Here is a 16021-nt window from a genome sequence, read left to right as displayed (position 1 = left end):
GACTATCAGTTCACTTCAAGGGAAGGTTTTGTTTGTTTGATTGATGACTCTGTGGCTCCTCTCCAAGTGAAAAGGAAAGAGGATTTATTGAATAGCACCATTGTTCTAAATCTGATGGTCAGGTGGGGCTTCTATCAATAGAATAACATTGAAGGTAATGCACCATCACCTGTGCCCTGGCTTCTGCGGGTGTTTCTCCTCCAACCCCTTCGCCAGGCATGGTTTGTGCAGACAGCCGTGCTGCACTAAGCCTTTGATTGATCTGGACCTTTGCTATTAAATGCCCGCTGCCCAGCCTGTAAGGTGCAGGAGGCTGGCTCGCAGAAACCAGGAGGGCCAGGAGGTCCCGGGGGACCGGGTACACCAGGGATGCCTGCCACCCCTGGGGGGCCTCGGTCACCATCCCGGCCATTCCTCCCGTAGCTGGCAGGACCTGGGTCACCTGAAAGACACAGAAGATGCACATGTGAGCAGGAGTCCCCTCATGGCTAGAGACGCAGAAGGCACTAGACCCTCCACCCTGCCCACTGCCCGACAGCGTGTACAGAGCCCCTTAACAAATGCTTTTAGAAATGACAGAGGATGATTAAAGCAGATGATGATGATAAAGATAATGATATAATAAAATTCCTTCATTGAAGTTGTGTTGCTTCAAAATTAAAAGTGTTAGGAGACCTCACATCTCTCACCCCTCCTTCCATCAGAGGAGCTGAACTGCACGGTATGGTAGCCTCTCTACACAGACACCTATCAAGCCTGGGAACGTGGCCATGTCAAATCGGGGGTGAACCGTAAGTGATAAACACATCTGGGCTTCGATTTTTTAATAAATCATTAATAACTTTGGTACTTATTACATGATGAAATTATAATATTTTGGACACTGGGTTAAATAATTATTAAATCATACTATAAATATACATATTAAATATTATTAAAATGAATTTCACCTGATTCTTTGGACTTTTCTAACGTGGCTACTAGCAGATTTAAAATTATACACTCAACTCATGTGGCTCATGTTGGGTTTCTTTGAATAGCACTCTGCTAGCATCTGCCCTTATTTCTAGTGGGTCCTCAATTTCCGGGCAGGGAGATGTACAGCTCGGTGGTGGGAAGATGCAGACAGGTGGCTGGAAGTTCTAGCTCTGCCATTTATGAGTCAGGTGACATCAGCAAGGCACTCACCTCCCCGTCTCTTCCTCTACAGGACGGATGATGCCTGCCTGATCATTAAATTCCAAGCCTGAATGCACCCGATAAATGACTATTAGAATGCTACTGATTCACGTCTCTTAGAAGACTGTGCAATGCACCCTGCAAAGCTGCCGGAAATTCCTCTCATCAGGGGCTTTACCCCAACTGGAACTACACGGTGTCCCAGGTTTCTTGGGGGCGTCCCTTTCTTTTGTCAAGTCCAGAGGTGGTTTGGTTCACCCACGAACCAGTGAGGCACGGTGGCACGGCTCCCGTAACCGAGAGACATTTCTGTGAACGTTTACTTCATCTCACCAGCAGCGCTGTCATACTATTACTGCAAAGGTGGCAATAAGACAGCCGTGTAAAAGGAATCGTCTGTGCCAGGATAATACAGTCTTGCACACATCCTCATTCGTGTCAACTGTTTTAACTTGGCTGTTCAACCAAAAAGTTGAAAACCAAATCTATTATGTTCAACTATATATTTACTTAGGTTGACTTCCTTTCCTTCTTTCTTGATGGTTTTTAGTTTTCTTTTCCTATGTTAGTGGTCTTATTACATGTGTTTTTTGTTGGTCTCATTACAGTGATCTGGTCTGATTAAGCTGTCTTATTACACAGCCCACATACTTTTAGAAGGGAACTAGGTTAGAGATCCTGCTTTAGATATAACCCCTCATTTTTCCTGCTTTATTTACAATTAGATCCACACAAAGCAACATTACAGGACAAAACAGTACTAAGTTTTCAGAGAATAATTATCTTTGATTCTATACATCTCAAGGCTGTAGACAAGCAGATGTAAGTAATTTCCCTTCATTTATCCCATGAGCTTTCATTTTACTATAATAAGTTGCGATGAAGCAGATGATTCTGTGTTTCCCTCTCAAGACAAGGCACCTGAGAAAGTCTCTCTAATCCACAGCACCCATCAACAAGGCTTCAGCAGAACCGTGCCTTTAGCAGAGCCTGTTCAGATCTCCTGGCACCGGGACGGTTGAAGGTTAAGTTGATCTTTTAAGGATTAAAAAGATAGGTCAGATATAAATGCATTTAAAAGCTGATTTTCATGCACCCTATCAGCAGAGCTCCTGCTGAGATATACCAGGGTGCCTTAACAAAAATCAAATCAAGATTAGGGGGAGAAAATGCCCAAAGGCGAGGTGGCACACGCAGTGACCACAGGGGCAGGGAGTGTAGGTTGGGATGGGCAGCTCCTGTGTTGTAACCAGTGTCATCAGAACACAGCATGACCATTAGTTTCCATGTTGCCCCAGCTGCTTTGGCACTACAAGGGCACAGGTGTGGGCGGCAACAGAAGCCACCTGGCCTGCAGAGCTCAAAGAATATGGTCCTTTACCCAAAAAGTTCACTGACTCCTGATGTAGTGAAGAAACTGCCCTGGATTAAGAAATTCGCCCTCTGTCTTCACGGGAGACCACAGACGTAATGGAAGCTGTAACACATCAGGGTTATGGAGACAGCAGGAGGGGCTGAGGCATGCGGTGACCTGGAGAGTGGATGCCAGCATGTCCCCGATTCCATGGCGAACACGGGCCAGGGCTGCCAGACCTCTGGTCGTTTCAAGGGCAACTCAGAAGCTGAGTTTTTAAATAAATAGCTCTCCGTCTTTAGCCACTAATTTACTTTTTTAACATGTGTAACGCCAGCCTCCTGCCTAAGACCTAAAATTTCAGGGAGTTTATTTTCTACTACACAAGCAATATGAAAAAGCAGGAGGAAAACTTTTTTTTCAAGTTGAGCTCCCCCATTTTAACACAATCCAGGAGAGGGTGTTTTCAATGACAGTTTATTCCAGATTCCTGCTTATCCTCCAAGGAGAGTTGATGAAACCGTCCTGTCTCCCCTGGACTTATTCTAAGAAAAGCACAGCGAGTCCAAGTCTTCCTCTGGCAAACACAGCAAGTTGCTCTTTGGAGCGCTGGGTAAGTCATCATCGTCCCACCAGCATTCTCTCTACCCTGTGCCACTCACTGGCGATCCCACTTTCCTGGTGTGTAAACTGAGAGCATGAAGGTGACATCACTGTCCAGAGTCACACAGTCACATGGCTAGAAAGCGCTGGAGTTAGAAATGAGGGCCCTGGACCCCCACTCCATCTGAACTGTGCCTCCACACCTACTGATTTGCTAACTCTGACAAGGTGCATCCATGAGTGCGTGCGTGTGTGTGTGTGTGTGTGTGTGTGTGTGTGGTTTCATTCATTGAGCCTGGATTGACTGAGAGGCAGAAAGAGACACGGTAGCCAAGCATTACTAACGATCCTTCTGCAACTCTAACTATCACAAGTGACTAAAGGTATTTTTCTGAGGTTTCACCCTGTAAAAATAGCCAGAGAAAAAAACCAGCCTTCCCATAACAGCTTATGAGTTTCTGGTGAGCCCTAACCCTGGGCATTTACCCTCCAAGGCACTCTAAGAATATTATGTGGGAGCCAAATTTGGGGGTGACACCAAGTCCTTCAGGAAGTCCAGCAGCCGCATTAGCAAATATTTATAAACCACTTTTCTTTTTTTTGTTTTTTTTTTTTTGCGGTCCGCGGGCCTCTCACTGTTGTGGCCTCTCCCGTTGCGGAGCACAGGCTCCGGACGCACAGGCTCAGCGGCCATGGCTCACGGGCCCAGCCGCTCTGCGGCATGTGGGATCCTTCCGGACCGGGGCACGAACCCGTGTCCCCTGCATCGGCAGGCGGACTCTCAACCACTGCGCCACCAGGGAAGCCCTTATAAACCACTTTTCAACCCTTATGAGGAAGAGAAAGCACGGATCTGAACTGTTCTCACTATGCTTTGCCTACCTCATGGGTGTGTTAGCTACACTAACTGCCTCATGATTACACAGTTTTCTGAAATTTCAAGGACCTGTAAAATGTTATTGCCAAACTTTTCATGATTTTTTTTTTTTAATGAATGTCTGTGCCATTCTCTGAGCTGACAGGAGAGGGCAGTCGAGTTACACCGACAGAGGTGAATCCTGGCCGGAACATTCTTTGGGAGCTAATAAATAATACCTGCTACGAAGTAAAAGGGGCTGTACATGGCAGGCTTTAAAAACAAAACAAAACCTGGAAATAATTTTCAGCATTAAATAGGGAATTTCTTACATTTCTCACCTTGTACCGAGCTAACTCTCGTGGTGCTTGACAAGGCACATATGTTTAAGGATGTGGTGTATAAAGTGGCCTGTTTACATAAGATGCCCACGACCGAATAAAATAGTGGAAACAGGACAGCAGTAGAAACAGAGGACAAATGACTACTGCTATACATACGCCTAAAACGGGTGTGCCCCTTGCGCTTGGGGACTTTTTCCACCCAGTGTTCACAAGTGAATCTCACCTATCTGCAAATCTTGCACAAGAAACCTGGCACGATGAGCACAAGTCAGCTCTAACGTCCCGGTCACATTCACACACGACCGTCATTTAACTTTCTCCTTCCCCCAGTGCGTTTAGATGCGCAAAGAGGAAGTCAAGACCCACCCTCAAATATTTTTCCTTCAAATCCCCAGGGTGCCAAGGAACTAGTCCCCAGTGGACCAGGCAGGCAAACAGTTCCTGGTGATGAGACAGCCATCAAACAACCCACCGAAGGCCTCTTGTAGGAGACAGGAGGTAGGGGCAGGGATGGGGTCTAAGGTCCCAGGGGCCTTGCTCGATGTGGTCCCCACAGCTCCACGAGAGAGGCAAAAAGGGGGTCATGCTGAAGTCAGATGCCAGGACGGCGAGATAGACTCAGCATACGTCCAGACCACCAGGCCATCATTTTGTCCACGACGTGAACCTGGACGTGTGAACACTGGCCTCTGTCACTTACTACCTGGGAGACCTTTGTCAGGGCCTGTGACCTTTGTAACTCTGTATTTCTTCAGATACAAAAGGAAGAAAAATAATAATAATGGTAATGAGCTAAAATTGCAGAATGTTTGCCATAAGCCAGGCACTAACCTAAGTGCTTTCCATGTATTAACACATCCACAGACCCTCCTAGATGAGTCCGCAGGGCAGGTAGGGGTATAACCCCCCAATGTGCGGGGGAGGAGCTGAGTACACAGAGGTGGCGGAGCTGAGAATGAGTGACACGGCAGAAGCTACCCCAGGGCAGCCTCATTACGGAGCCCATCCTTCTTACGCATCTGCCCTGCCGGCTTCCGGCTGCAGGCGAGAAGCAAGCGAGATGATTTAGGTCTACGTTTAGACAACAGATCACTACAGCCCAAATGACAGTCCATGTCATGGTCATAATAATAACCCGTGGTCCATATTAGGCGATGTACCATCACAAACCCAAAGGGCACGTGATACTTAACACTGAACAAGCTGAGAGAAGGACGGGAGACCAAGAACTGAAACAGTCCAGAAAGAATAAAGCAGGCCTGACAACTGACAGATCATGAAGGTATTAGTTACCTTTTTCCAAGGATAAATGACCAAAGGATTTTCTTTCCACTCAGGACGATTCGAGTCCCAAATCCAACAATCGGGACAACAAAGGGGGTCACAGAATATCCTGCTCTGCAGGCTCCTTCCTTTACATAAGACGTATATTTACCTAGAAGGTTTCAGACAAGTTCCTGAACACAGCCCTGGTGAAGGTCCCCCCCAGGTCCTGAAGTCCTCGTAAGGTCATGTTTGTGAGAGACCAGAAATCATATTCCTAATCACATTCCAAGCTCTACGGGGGAAATGAAAAATGGCCCAGCCTCTCAGTGGATAATGAACTAATGACATGATTTACTGTGACCCGGCACTTTGCATTTGTGATTTGGAGTTGAAGTAGATTTCACGGAGGGAAGGTCTGAGATGTCAGAGGTGGTGCCGGCTGACAGACGAGTAGCATCTTCTTCCTGAGAGCCAGGGGGAAAGCCACAGGGACTGAACTAGGGTCCACCTCTCACCTTCATCTACCTCAAAACGCAAAAGTGCATTTGGTACGTTAATAATAGTACCAATAACTAACATTTCTTGAGCACCCACTATAGCCAGAACCTGTCCTAAGCACTCTACATGGATTGATTTTTCTTTAATTCTCAGGATTAGCCTCTCCGGGAGATGTGATTATTGAGTATTATCACTCTTTTGTAAGTGGGGAAACAGGCGCTGGGCAGTCAAGAACTTGCGCGATGTCATAAAGCTAGTAAGTGACAGTGAGGATCTGAGCCCAGATGTCTGATTTATGGGATCCACACTCCCAAGGGTCCACTTTCAGAGGACTCCCTTTAGAGGCGGAATGGCCCTAAAAGCTCTTGTTCAGGGACTTGATGGATTTGGGAAACTGTCATCTGAGTACATTTAGGTGTAGACAAGGGCATGTGAGCTGACCCCGAACCAAAGCCCCAGCTCAGCTGGTGCCTCAAGGAGGCTGATAAATATGGACCCTTTGAGCCTGTGTGGTAAAGCACTGAGGAAACTGCACGCTTCAGAAAGCTAGCCTTGATTTCTTCAAGAATAATCTGTAACTCCGATTTTTCACTAAATAATGTCAAATATCCTCTCAATGAAAATGTAACAAAAGCACAGAAAAAGGAAGACCAGATTTCCAAGTGGTACCAGGAAGGGAGGGGCAAGGGCTGGCAAACGGCAGAAAGGAAACGGAAAAGGGCAGGTTTCAGGGTCCTGAACTGGGGAGCCCACGAAGCTTTTTAAGAAATCAGATTTAAGTCTTAATTCCAAGACCAGCTGCAACAAATTGAACCATTGTCATAAGGGAAATGCAATAGGGCCAGGCAGAGATGCCAGAGGTGCCTTGCCCTACCTTACCACTCGCCCGCACAGATGACAGGTGTGCTAAAAAGCAAACCCGTGGAGCCCCCTGGGGCAGAGCAAGGGCCCAGGAGCACCAGGCAAGCCCGAGGTGAGGCATAATGCGCCCCCTCGTGGCAGCCCGGGACACTGCACAAATCCAAGCTGGTCTTTCTCGATCTTCCCATTTTTTAAACTCAAAATGGGGTTTATCAACAGATTTTTTTAAAATAAGAGTCACCAGAAATGATCATGTATTTTTGTTAAAGGAAAATCGTGCTAATAGCGCAAGTTGCTGATCCAAGAACTGTTATTTGTCAACCAAATGCGCAAAGGAGAAATCGTCAGTCTCTCCTGTAAATACATAGATAACTAAGTAAATGGCAAAGATGATATTTTATCAGCTTTCAAACCTCCTATTCCTACCGTTGATAAAGGAGAAGAGAACTCGGTAAATTCTATTTTCCTCTTCTCTCTTCTAAACATCCATCAATGAATCCAGACTTTGTTTACTAAAATCTTCTTGTCTGGGTCCCATTCAACTCCACCAGGTTTTCTCTCCTTTTCCAATCACAAAACAGCCCGCGAATCACCGTTTTAGAAAGGCAGTGTTTGAGCTATCTCCAAATGTATTCGTATTTTTTAAAAATTCTTTTAAATGAGAAAGCCAAACCCAGGAGCAATGCAATGGATAATTAGAAAGCAATGATGCTTCAGGCTGCAATGATAGCCACAATCGGCTATGTAAGCCTCCAGCAGAATTAGAAAACGATCATTTCTTTTGCTACATTTCCCTCAACCAAGTTTTCCAAATCCACTGTGGGAGTGTGGGGCACCCCTCTGCACAAGCCCCCCTCCCCGGACTGGTCTCCCCAGAGCTTTGGGGCCCTTCCTGAGCCCTGGCCCAGCAGTGATCACAGCGTTTGCTGGGAGACTGCAGGCCATTCATGCTCTTCAACTGAACTGGCTTTCAGCCCACGAGGCTGCTTCTGTGGTTGGACCTGGCAGTCATTCCCAACGTGCAGCAGCCTGGACTCCGGCCACAGAGTAACCAGTGTGTAAAGAGAACAGACGGCCAGTGAGAGGACCCGGGCTCTCACACAGAGGCCACTTTGTCACCTTGGTCGACCCAGCTGGCATGCGTCCTTGGGCATGACTTCCGTGAGTAGGAATGTTTCAGGTTTATTTATTTTGGGATGTGGGCCTCTGGAGGGTCTGGATGTTTGAAGGAGAAGCTTTTCGAATAAGATGTCAGTTACTCCCCATGCGTCACGAATAGCTGAAGGCGTGGACTCGTTTTCCTGCTGCTCTGACTTTTTGGTTTAAAAGAAAAGAAGAGGGAACTCTCAACTGGGCTAGAAGTGGACAGGACCCCATTCATTCAGAATTTTATAACGAGTGCATTGTGGTTGGACCTTGACACTATTTTTTAAAGTATATATTCAAGAAAGTAATATTTCAGGGAGGGAGATGCAAGAGGGAAGAGATATGGGAACATATGTATAAGTATAACTGATTCACTTTGTTATAAAGCACAAACTAACACACCATTGTAAAGCAATTATACTCCAATAAAGATGTAAGAAAAAAAAAGAAAGAAAGTAATATTTCAAGCCCTGACATGTATTTTCTCTCAAAGAATACAGACGTGATTTACCGACTATTTAAATCTTCACTAAAGTTGGTCCTGAAAGATCCATGCCAGCCATTATTGCACAACACATGATAAGCAGAGGTAAACAAAGCCGTTCTTTAAAATGTGATCCGATTCAGACCACCCACTGGCTACCAAGTTCCCCCCTCATCCTGTTTATTCTTACCTGGGAGACCTGAAGTCCCGGGCAAACCTTTGGGACCTCTTCCTGGGGGGCCACGTTCACCTCTTTCCCCCATGTCACCTGCGTTTCATAAGAGAAATGTTATTTTTCTATATGTCTATAAAAATAAAGTTCCATATTTTTAAACTTAAAGCAAAGCCTACATTCAGAAACCAAAAAGTAGGAAGTTGCCACAATGTAGGTCGTAGTAAGTATGTAGCAAGGCAAAAATCAAGTTAATTATATTAAGAGATCTAAGGGGGAAAAAATCAAATGATCATATCTGTAGATGCTGGAAAGATATTTGACAATTAAACATGCATCCCTGATACAACAGTCAATAAAATAAGACTCAGACTATTTCCTTAACATGATAAAGTATATCTATCTCAGCCCTGAAGCTGGCATAATGCTTAATGAGAAACAGAAAGAGCAGCTTCATTATAGCCAGAACATTACAAAGATGCCCACTTGATCATTATTATTTATTATTTGGTTTGAGCCATCCCTAGTTTCAGATGATATGACTGCTTATCTTAAACCCTAGAAAATCAACTCAAAATCTACTAAAAGCAGTCAGAGAATTCAGTAAAGTAGCAAGGTACAAAATACATGGAAATCAATCATTTTCATATATACAAACAACAGTCAGTGGTAAGATGTAGTGAACAAAGATCCCACTTGTAATAGCAACTAAATTATCAAATAACTAGGAAAATGAGTTTAATCAGAAATATGCAGATCCAACATGAAAACAGATCCCATTTGTAATAGCAACTAACTTACTAAATAACTAGGAATAAGTTTAATCAGAAATATGCAAATCCAACATGAAAAAAAATTGAACAGAAGATTGAAAACAATCTAAATATCCATTAAAGGGTTAAATACACCATGGTACTTCCACAGAGCAGAATACTATGCACAGGTGAAGAAGACCCAGAAAGGTTTTTGAAATGATCCCCAAAACATTGGTAAGTGAAAAAAGCAAGGCCCAGATCACTTACTAAAGGACAGCATGATTTGTTGTTAAAAGGATGTAGGGAAAATAAATATATTCATAGATCCTTTATAGCATCACTGGTAAGGGTATGTAGGAAACTAATAGTAGCGATTCCCTAATGAGAAGGATAAAGGAAACCAGACAGATGGGAGACAGGGGTGGGAGAGACACTCTTCACTAAATATCTTTTTAGACTTTTTAATTTCTTGAACGATGTAAATTTAGTATCACCAAAAATAAATTAATGAAGTCTCAAAATTTAAAGTGTATTGTCATCAGTGCCTCCACTTCACTTCTCATTATTTATAGGGAATGTACTTTGGATTGCAACCAACCATGTGTGTTTGCAAGACAGTTGATTGAATTCGAGGATTCGGCAGCCACAGAACAAAGTTACCTGAATTATCCTGGCCCTGCAGAGACCAAACTTAGAAACTTGGCCTCATTAACACGATGACCTAATACCTTAGTTAACTGGTCCTAAATGACGTATGCTGCTCCTGGTACAAGACCAGTTCTACTATCCCATTAGTACAGTAGTATATTATTATTTTACTACATTGTTACAAGATGCAATAGCATTTTGCAACAAATTCTATACATAATCACTTTTTCCAAATATTCGCCCAACCTCATTGAATATCGATCGACAGGTTTGTTACAATTTACAAAACAAAGTCACAAGTGCACAACAAAAATAGGAAGAATATCTGTACAACCATCTGTGCATTTGTCAAATAGTCAAAAATCTCTAATTGTGACTTGAATGTTTAAAAGTTACCATACTTTAACTTTAGCTGTGAATGTCCTTGTGTGAACATTTTTATGGTGAATCAACTACATTTTGAAAACAATTTAAATTTTATAAATACTGTGAAAGGATGTACAGCTCAGCTTGAACTCATACATAAACTAGTTGCTTCTTACACTCATCGTCAATATGGCCTTACTGTATTAGGAAGATATGACAATTAGCATTTTTAAAACTAACAGCTTAAGCGCTCTTGTTAACTTAGAAATTTAAATATGTCACCTCATAATTTTTGAGGCTGGCAGTGAGAATGTGCAACATTTTCTGAAGACACGAGGTGAAGATTATAAATTAAAATGCAACTTTCACAGCGATAGTGACAGTTCAGCATGCTCTAGCATGAAGCCACACCAACTTCAAAATGTTGTTTGCAAGGAATAAGACCAAGGTCTCTTTAAAAGGACTATTTTATATATCAATATATGTTAGCAAACTTATAGGAAAAGGTGGAAATAATGGGCGAAGTGATGTGAAATTTCCGGAGAGATATGAAAACTCTTAAGGAAAAAAATGGTAATTCTAGAACTGAAAAATACAAGATCTGAAAGTAAAAATTCATTGGATGGGATGGCCAGCATATTTGGATACTACAGAATAAAAGGAATACAGACAGCATGGTGACAATAATAAATAGCACTGTATGATATACAAAATAACATTTTCTCCAAATTAAAAAAAAAAAGACCCCGTCTTAGCTTTGAAACTGGTGTTTGGTGATCAGTCACGGGAAAACACATTTTCCACGAGCCCCGGGACAGAGCCACACTGCAACCTGCAGCAGCCGTCGTGTGTCAGCTCTGCCACCCCCAGGGTTAACCTACTTCTTCAAACACTGGTCACGTCTTCCTTCAAGACATAGGAAACCTGGCTCAGGGAACCAAAGTCCACCTTTGTTAGCCTACTGTCAGAAAAGACATATAAAAAGCTTGTAAAATAAGCTTTGGATAAGGTATGACGGGAATAGGCAGTTTGAATCAACAAATAGTTCTTTACAAACAGAGTTGGGGAAACTAGAGAAATTCTCATTGCTCCAAAATGCTCTCGATTTCATCTACTTGGAAGCTATAATTGATGCTCTACCTCCAGGTGAGCAGATTAGTACTGGAAAAGGTGAGTCTCAGATACGTCCGGTGTACTTTCCCCAGCCTTCGTTAACACAGGGACACGTCTGCTTGACCCCCACTAGAAGATCTAAAAATACACACAGCCTTCCTCAAAGGGACTTAAAATTAACAAACCATGAACATTTAAAAAGAGTATTTATGACATGAAAGACTGACTTAATCCTAAGTAAAGCGGACCCAGGGCCAGTCAGGTGCCTTTCGTGTTTCTGCTCAAGCATCACATGAAATGAACACACAGCTCTAATGCATTTGTGTAAAAGTATGCAAAACATGTCGGTGAAAACCAAAAAATACACAAACATGATGGAAGCTTTCAGTATGGCCTGAGGCTTTTTTCTACTAGCTCCTGTTAAAAATGTTCCACTGTGTTTTTCAAAGTAACTTTTTAGGAAGAAAACAGTGATTTGATTAAGACATAGCCTGAACTGTTAAAAGCTTTAGTAAAACTTATTTGTTTTAATAAAACTTATCTACATAGGAATTTCTCTGGAAAAAGACCCTCAAAGCAACTCTATGGCAAACCAAGACTTCCACCATCCCTTCTTTGTTAATCACGAAAACAAAAAAGCAACAGGTGACAATGAAACACGTCTCTTCTCTGATTGGTGGAACAGTTAAGTTTCAAACAGTGGAGTATTTATTCTCAAGGAAAATTTGTTTTACTACCTTTGGGTAGTAGAACACTGTGTGCTTTCTACTAAGTAGGACTGCTAATCTATGTGGTGGACAAGAAAGGTCAAGTCCAATTACCTAAAACCATACATCTCCAAATGTATGACAGCATCAACTGAAATAGAAAATCTGATTATTCCTTTCTGCCCTCACCCCAAATCTTAAGAAGTAGAATTCAGAGGAGATGCTGCTTTAAAGGAACCCAATGCCAAGAAAAGTATGGAGGAGGGCAGGGCGAGAAAGCTCTTTAGAAAAAAGAAGAGAACTATCTCACTTCTAGATTATAGGCTATGTCATAAACACCACAGTAAAAATAGGAGGAAGTCCCTTATAACATCGAACTCTGCTTGATGAATGAACTTAGTGCCAGAGACATTTCCCAGGTTCCAAATATAGAAATATATTTTTCTTCCTTTCAAACTAAGGTTCACTGCTGGAGTCAACCCGGTGCAACCCAGACACAATTCCACACTGCGATTCCCAGCTTCCCGGAAAGTGTCCAGATCATGTCACCTTTGTTTCCAGAGCTTCTCAGCCCTGATTGCTCGTTCAGATAACCTGGGGAATATTTTCAAAGCCTGGGGCCTAGACCAAGTCAATCAAAATCTCTGGGCACGGGACCCAGACATGAGCAGTGTTTAAAGCTCCGTGGGTCAGTCCCGCGTGGAGCCCAGGCTGGAGAAGGCAGCCCTCGGCAGGCTCTCCTGGGGGAGCAAGTACACAGACACTTTCCTGTCTTAGGAAATCAGATGGGACTTCAGGAGCCGGCTCTTACTAACTCAAAGTTAAGATCGGCCCCAAATATGGAGACTTCCTTTTGGCCAGAGAAAACAGGGCTGAGATCCTCTTAGCCCTACAAGGTGGTCCTTCCCTGGGAAGGCGAGACCTTGCCTGTAGGGTAAGGACCACCCTACACTTGTGCATTTCCACTGCGAGCCCCTCTCCAGAGTTGCTGATTCAGGGGGTCGCTGGTGATGCTGATGCTGCAGGGACCACCTTTTCGGAACCGTTGTACTTTAGTTCACTTTAGTGAACTCCCCAAGGCAGAGGAGTCATCCGTGGGCTGGGGCACAACAGGATGAGCTCAGCCTGCAGTCCGCCCACAGCATTCATTTCCCTAGAATGGTTTACAGAGTGAACGGGGCCCGACCACAGGGAGAGCACCTCCACTATGGATTCCTGAACGCAAGCTCAAAGCAGGGCCAAGATGAATGAATGGCTAAGGGGTTCTTTCAGAGAAGAGGCCCAGTCCTCTTTAAGGTGAACTCGGAGCTCTCTCCATATGATTTTGTCCAGCCTCCAAAAACATGGAAATTGTGCCAGGTTTACAGGAGGCCCCAATTAGGGCTCTTTTTTTTTTTTTTTTTTTTAACACGCAGCTCTGCACATGCCAAAAAAAAAAAAAAAAAAAAAAAACACACATAATTAACAACACTGTTCCAGCTGAGGGTGTCCTGAGCCAAACACATCAGCCATTCATCTACAGATCCCGAAAGGCATCTTGCTTGACCTCTGACCATTAACACCATAATATTTATCCCTAATTGGAGCACCACTGCCTAAAAAACAGAAGTCCCTCTCTTGTTTTTGACGCCACGTTTTTCTGAAGTTCCCGCAGAGAGCTGTCAGTCACTCAACACAATGCAGAAACTCTGCACTTTTAGTCCCTTCTGTCGATTATCCCAGGCCCACCGGCCCCCGTGCTGACATACTCACCTCACCTAGCAAACACCGTCAGAGGCAGCCAGTCCTTCTGCAAATCCTGCAGAATACCTAACACGCTCACAATCCTGCTTTCCTACAAAATACTGGTTTCCAGGGCTTAACTTGCTTTAAATAAAAGGAGAAGAAACAAACTCCCTCACACCCTCTCACATGTTAAATAAGGAATAAAGTTGTACCTCAGAGCCAGAAAAAAAAAAAAACCAGCAAAACTGATATCCGATGTCACTCTTTAAAAGGAGAGGGAGGCGGCTTTGACTCGTGCTATGATTTTTCTGATGTCCTGCTGACAAATTTTGTTGCTTGAAGTAACAGATAACATTCAAGGGCCAGTTGCCATCTTAGAAGAGTTCTACAATGATATTAAGGTCTCAAAAAAAAAAAAAAAAAACCCAAAACTTCAAAGATCCTTTACCAGATCCTGTAAAGTTTATCTGGAACTATGATTAAAGCAGTGTAACTGTAAAAAATCAGTACCAGAAGTCAAGGGACCTTAATTCCGGTATTGGGTCTACTGTCGTCACACGCCAAGGTCAAGAAAATATCAAACGATAGTTTTCTAATCTTTACCATCACCACAGCAAAAGAGAACAATCCATCTTCTTGTCTCATAGACACCTGGCAGTTTAGGACAAGTGAATTCGTCTGAAAAAAGCCAGTGCGTGTTCCTGGTTCCACGTGGACAAAACACCTTACCTTTCGCTCCCCTCAAACCAAGAGCCCCGGGGGGGCCCTTCATGCCCGGGAGGCCTCGAAGTCCCATCTGGCCTGGGAAACCGTTCTCTCCAGGGGGGCCTGGGGGACCAGGGGGGCCAGGCCGCCCGGGGAGGCCCGAGGCTCCAGAGTCTGGACGCTTGAGACTTGCAGCCATTTCAGCAAAATGCTCTAAAAGATAATAAACAAAACAGTCCAGGGAAGTCAGAAATATGAAAGGGATTCGAACGGAAAAAAGAACTATTTCAAGTGCCTTTTTTCTAAATGTGTCACCAGAGCTTCAGAACTGCTGGTGAGGCCTGAATAAAGCTGGGTCATTTTCCACGGGCTTTGTGCCAGGAAGTTTCACTGGTGCTGCTTTGTTCAGCCCTCCCTGGATGGATCTGGTCCTGCTGCTCTGAGACAAGGGGATAAAAGACCTTAAACTTCAGGGCTGAGCGGTGTCCAAAGAGAGGAGTGTGTCACCTGAACCTGGCTGGTTACCTGAAAACCCAGGACGAAAAGAAAGGGAGCTTCTCAACACAGGAAGAAGTGGACATCCAGAAGCTTCTCAGATGCAAGGACATTGTCCAGAATTAGTACTGAGATACCATTTGAGACCTAGGCTCACGTTTTTAGCTTGAAGATATTAAGTTATATGAAATACCCTGAGGATTCATGACTTTCTATTAATTCTCCTTCTCAAAAGTTTTTTCATGCTTGGAAGAGACACCAGACATTAAAGAAAGCCTGCTTCTTAGGAATGGTCACTGCCTGTCTTAAAACTTCATAACTGTGTAGGTTCTTTCAGGAAGCATTAAATAGATTAAGAAACATCCACTAAAACCATGGAGAACAAGAACATTTTCCCATTAAAATAGGGGAAATATTTTAGTGTAATTTTTTTTTAATTTAGGGTGTGAAGGAGAAAATGAATTGGAAACACATTTCTCAACAAGATTTTTAAATTGTTCAAATGCAGGTATTCTAAGTTGGCCTTATTTAAGTAAGAGTTAACATAAAGTCATAATTTTCTCAACACTTAATGTTTAAACTGGAAATACCCTTTCAAGATAAGATGTCTGCGATACTGGTTTTCAAATATAGAGGGGACCATTTCATTCTGAAAAACTCTATGATTCTACTAGACAAATTATACTATCTCCTGAACACACAAAAGATGAGTGTTTCTTCATGAAAGAATTGGTTCCAACCAGA

The 16021-nt window shown here is 43.5% G+C and overlaps 1 protein-coding gene across 1 annotated transcript in view; it reads right to left on the bottom strand.

The window, feature by feature from the left end:
• Positions 1-245: 245 nt before the first annotated feature.
• COL9A1 (collagen type IX alpha 1 chain) overlaps positions 246-16021 on the bottom strand; it is a gene marked incomplete at both ends in the record, with an annotated part of 83927 nt that continues 68151 nt past the window's right edge. The window contains 3 exons of the mRNA XM_079716709.1: positions 246-442; positions 8782-8859; positions 14807-14995. Coding sequence (XP_079572835.1) covers positions 246-442; positions 8782-8859; positions 14807-14995 — 464 coding nt within the window. The remainder of the gene's footprint in view (positions 443-8781; positions 8860-14806; positions 14996-16021) is intronic.

Source organism: Hyperoodon ampullatus (assembly GCF_949752795.1).
Source record: "Hyperoodon ampullatus genome assembly, chromosome: 12".
In the NCBI taxonomy this organism is placed as follows: domain Eukaryota; kingdom Metazoa; phylum Chordata; class Mammalia; order Artiodactyla; family Ziphiidae; genus Hyperoodon; species Hyperoodon ampullatus.
This window is presented reverse-complemented; position numbering and strand designations above follow the sequence as displayed.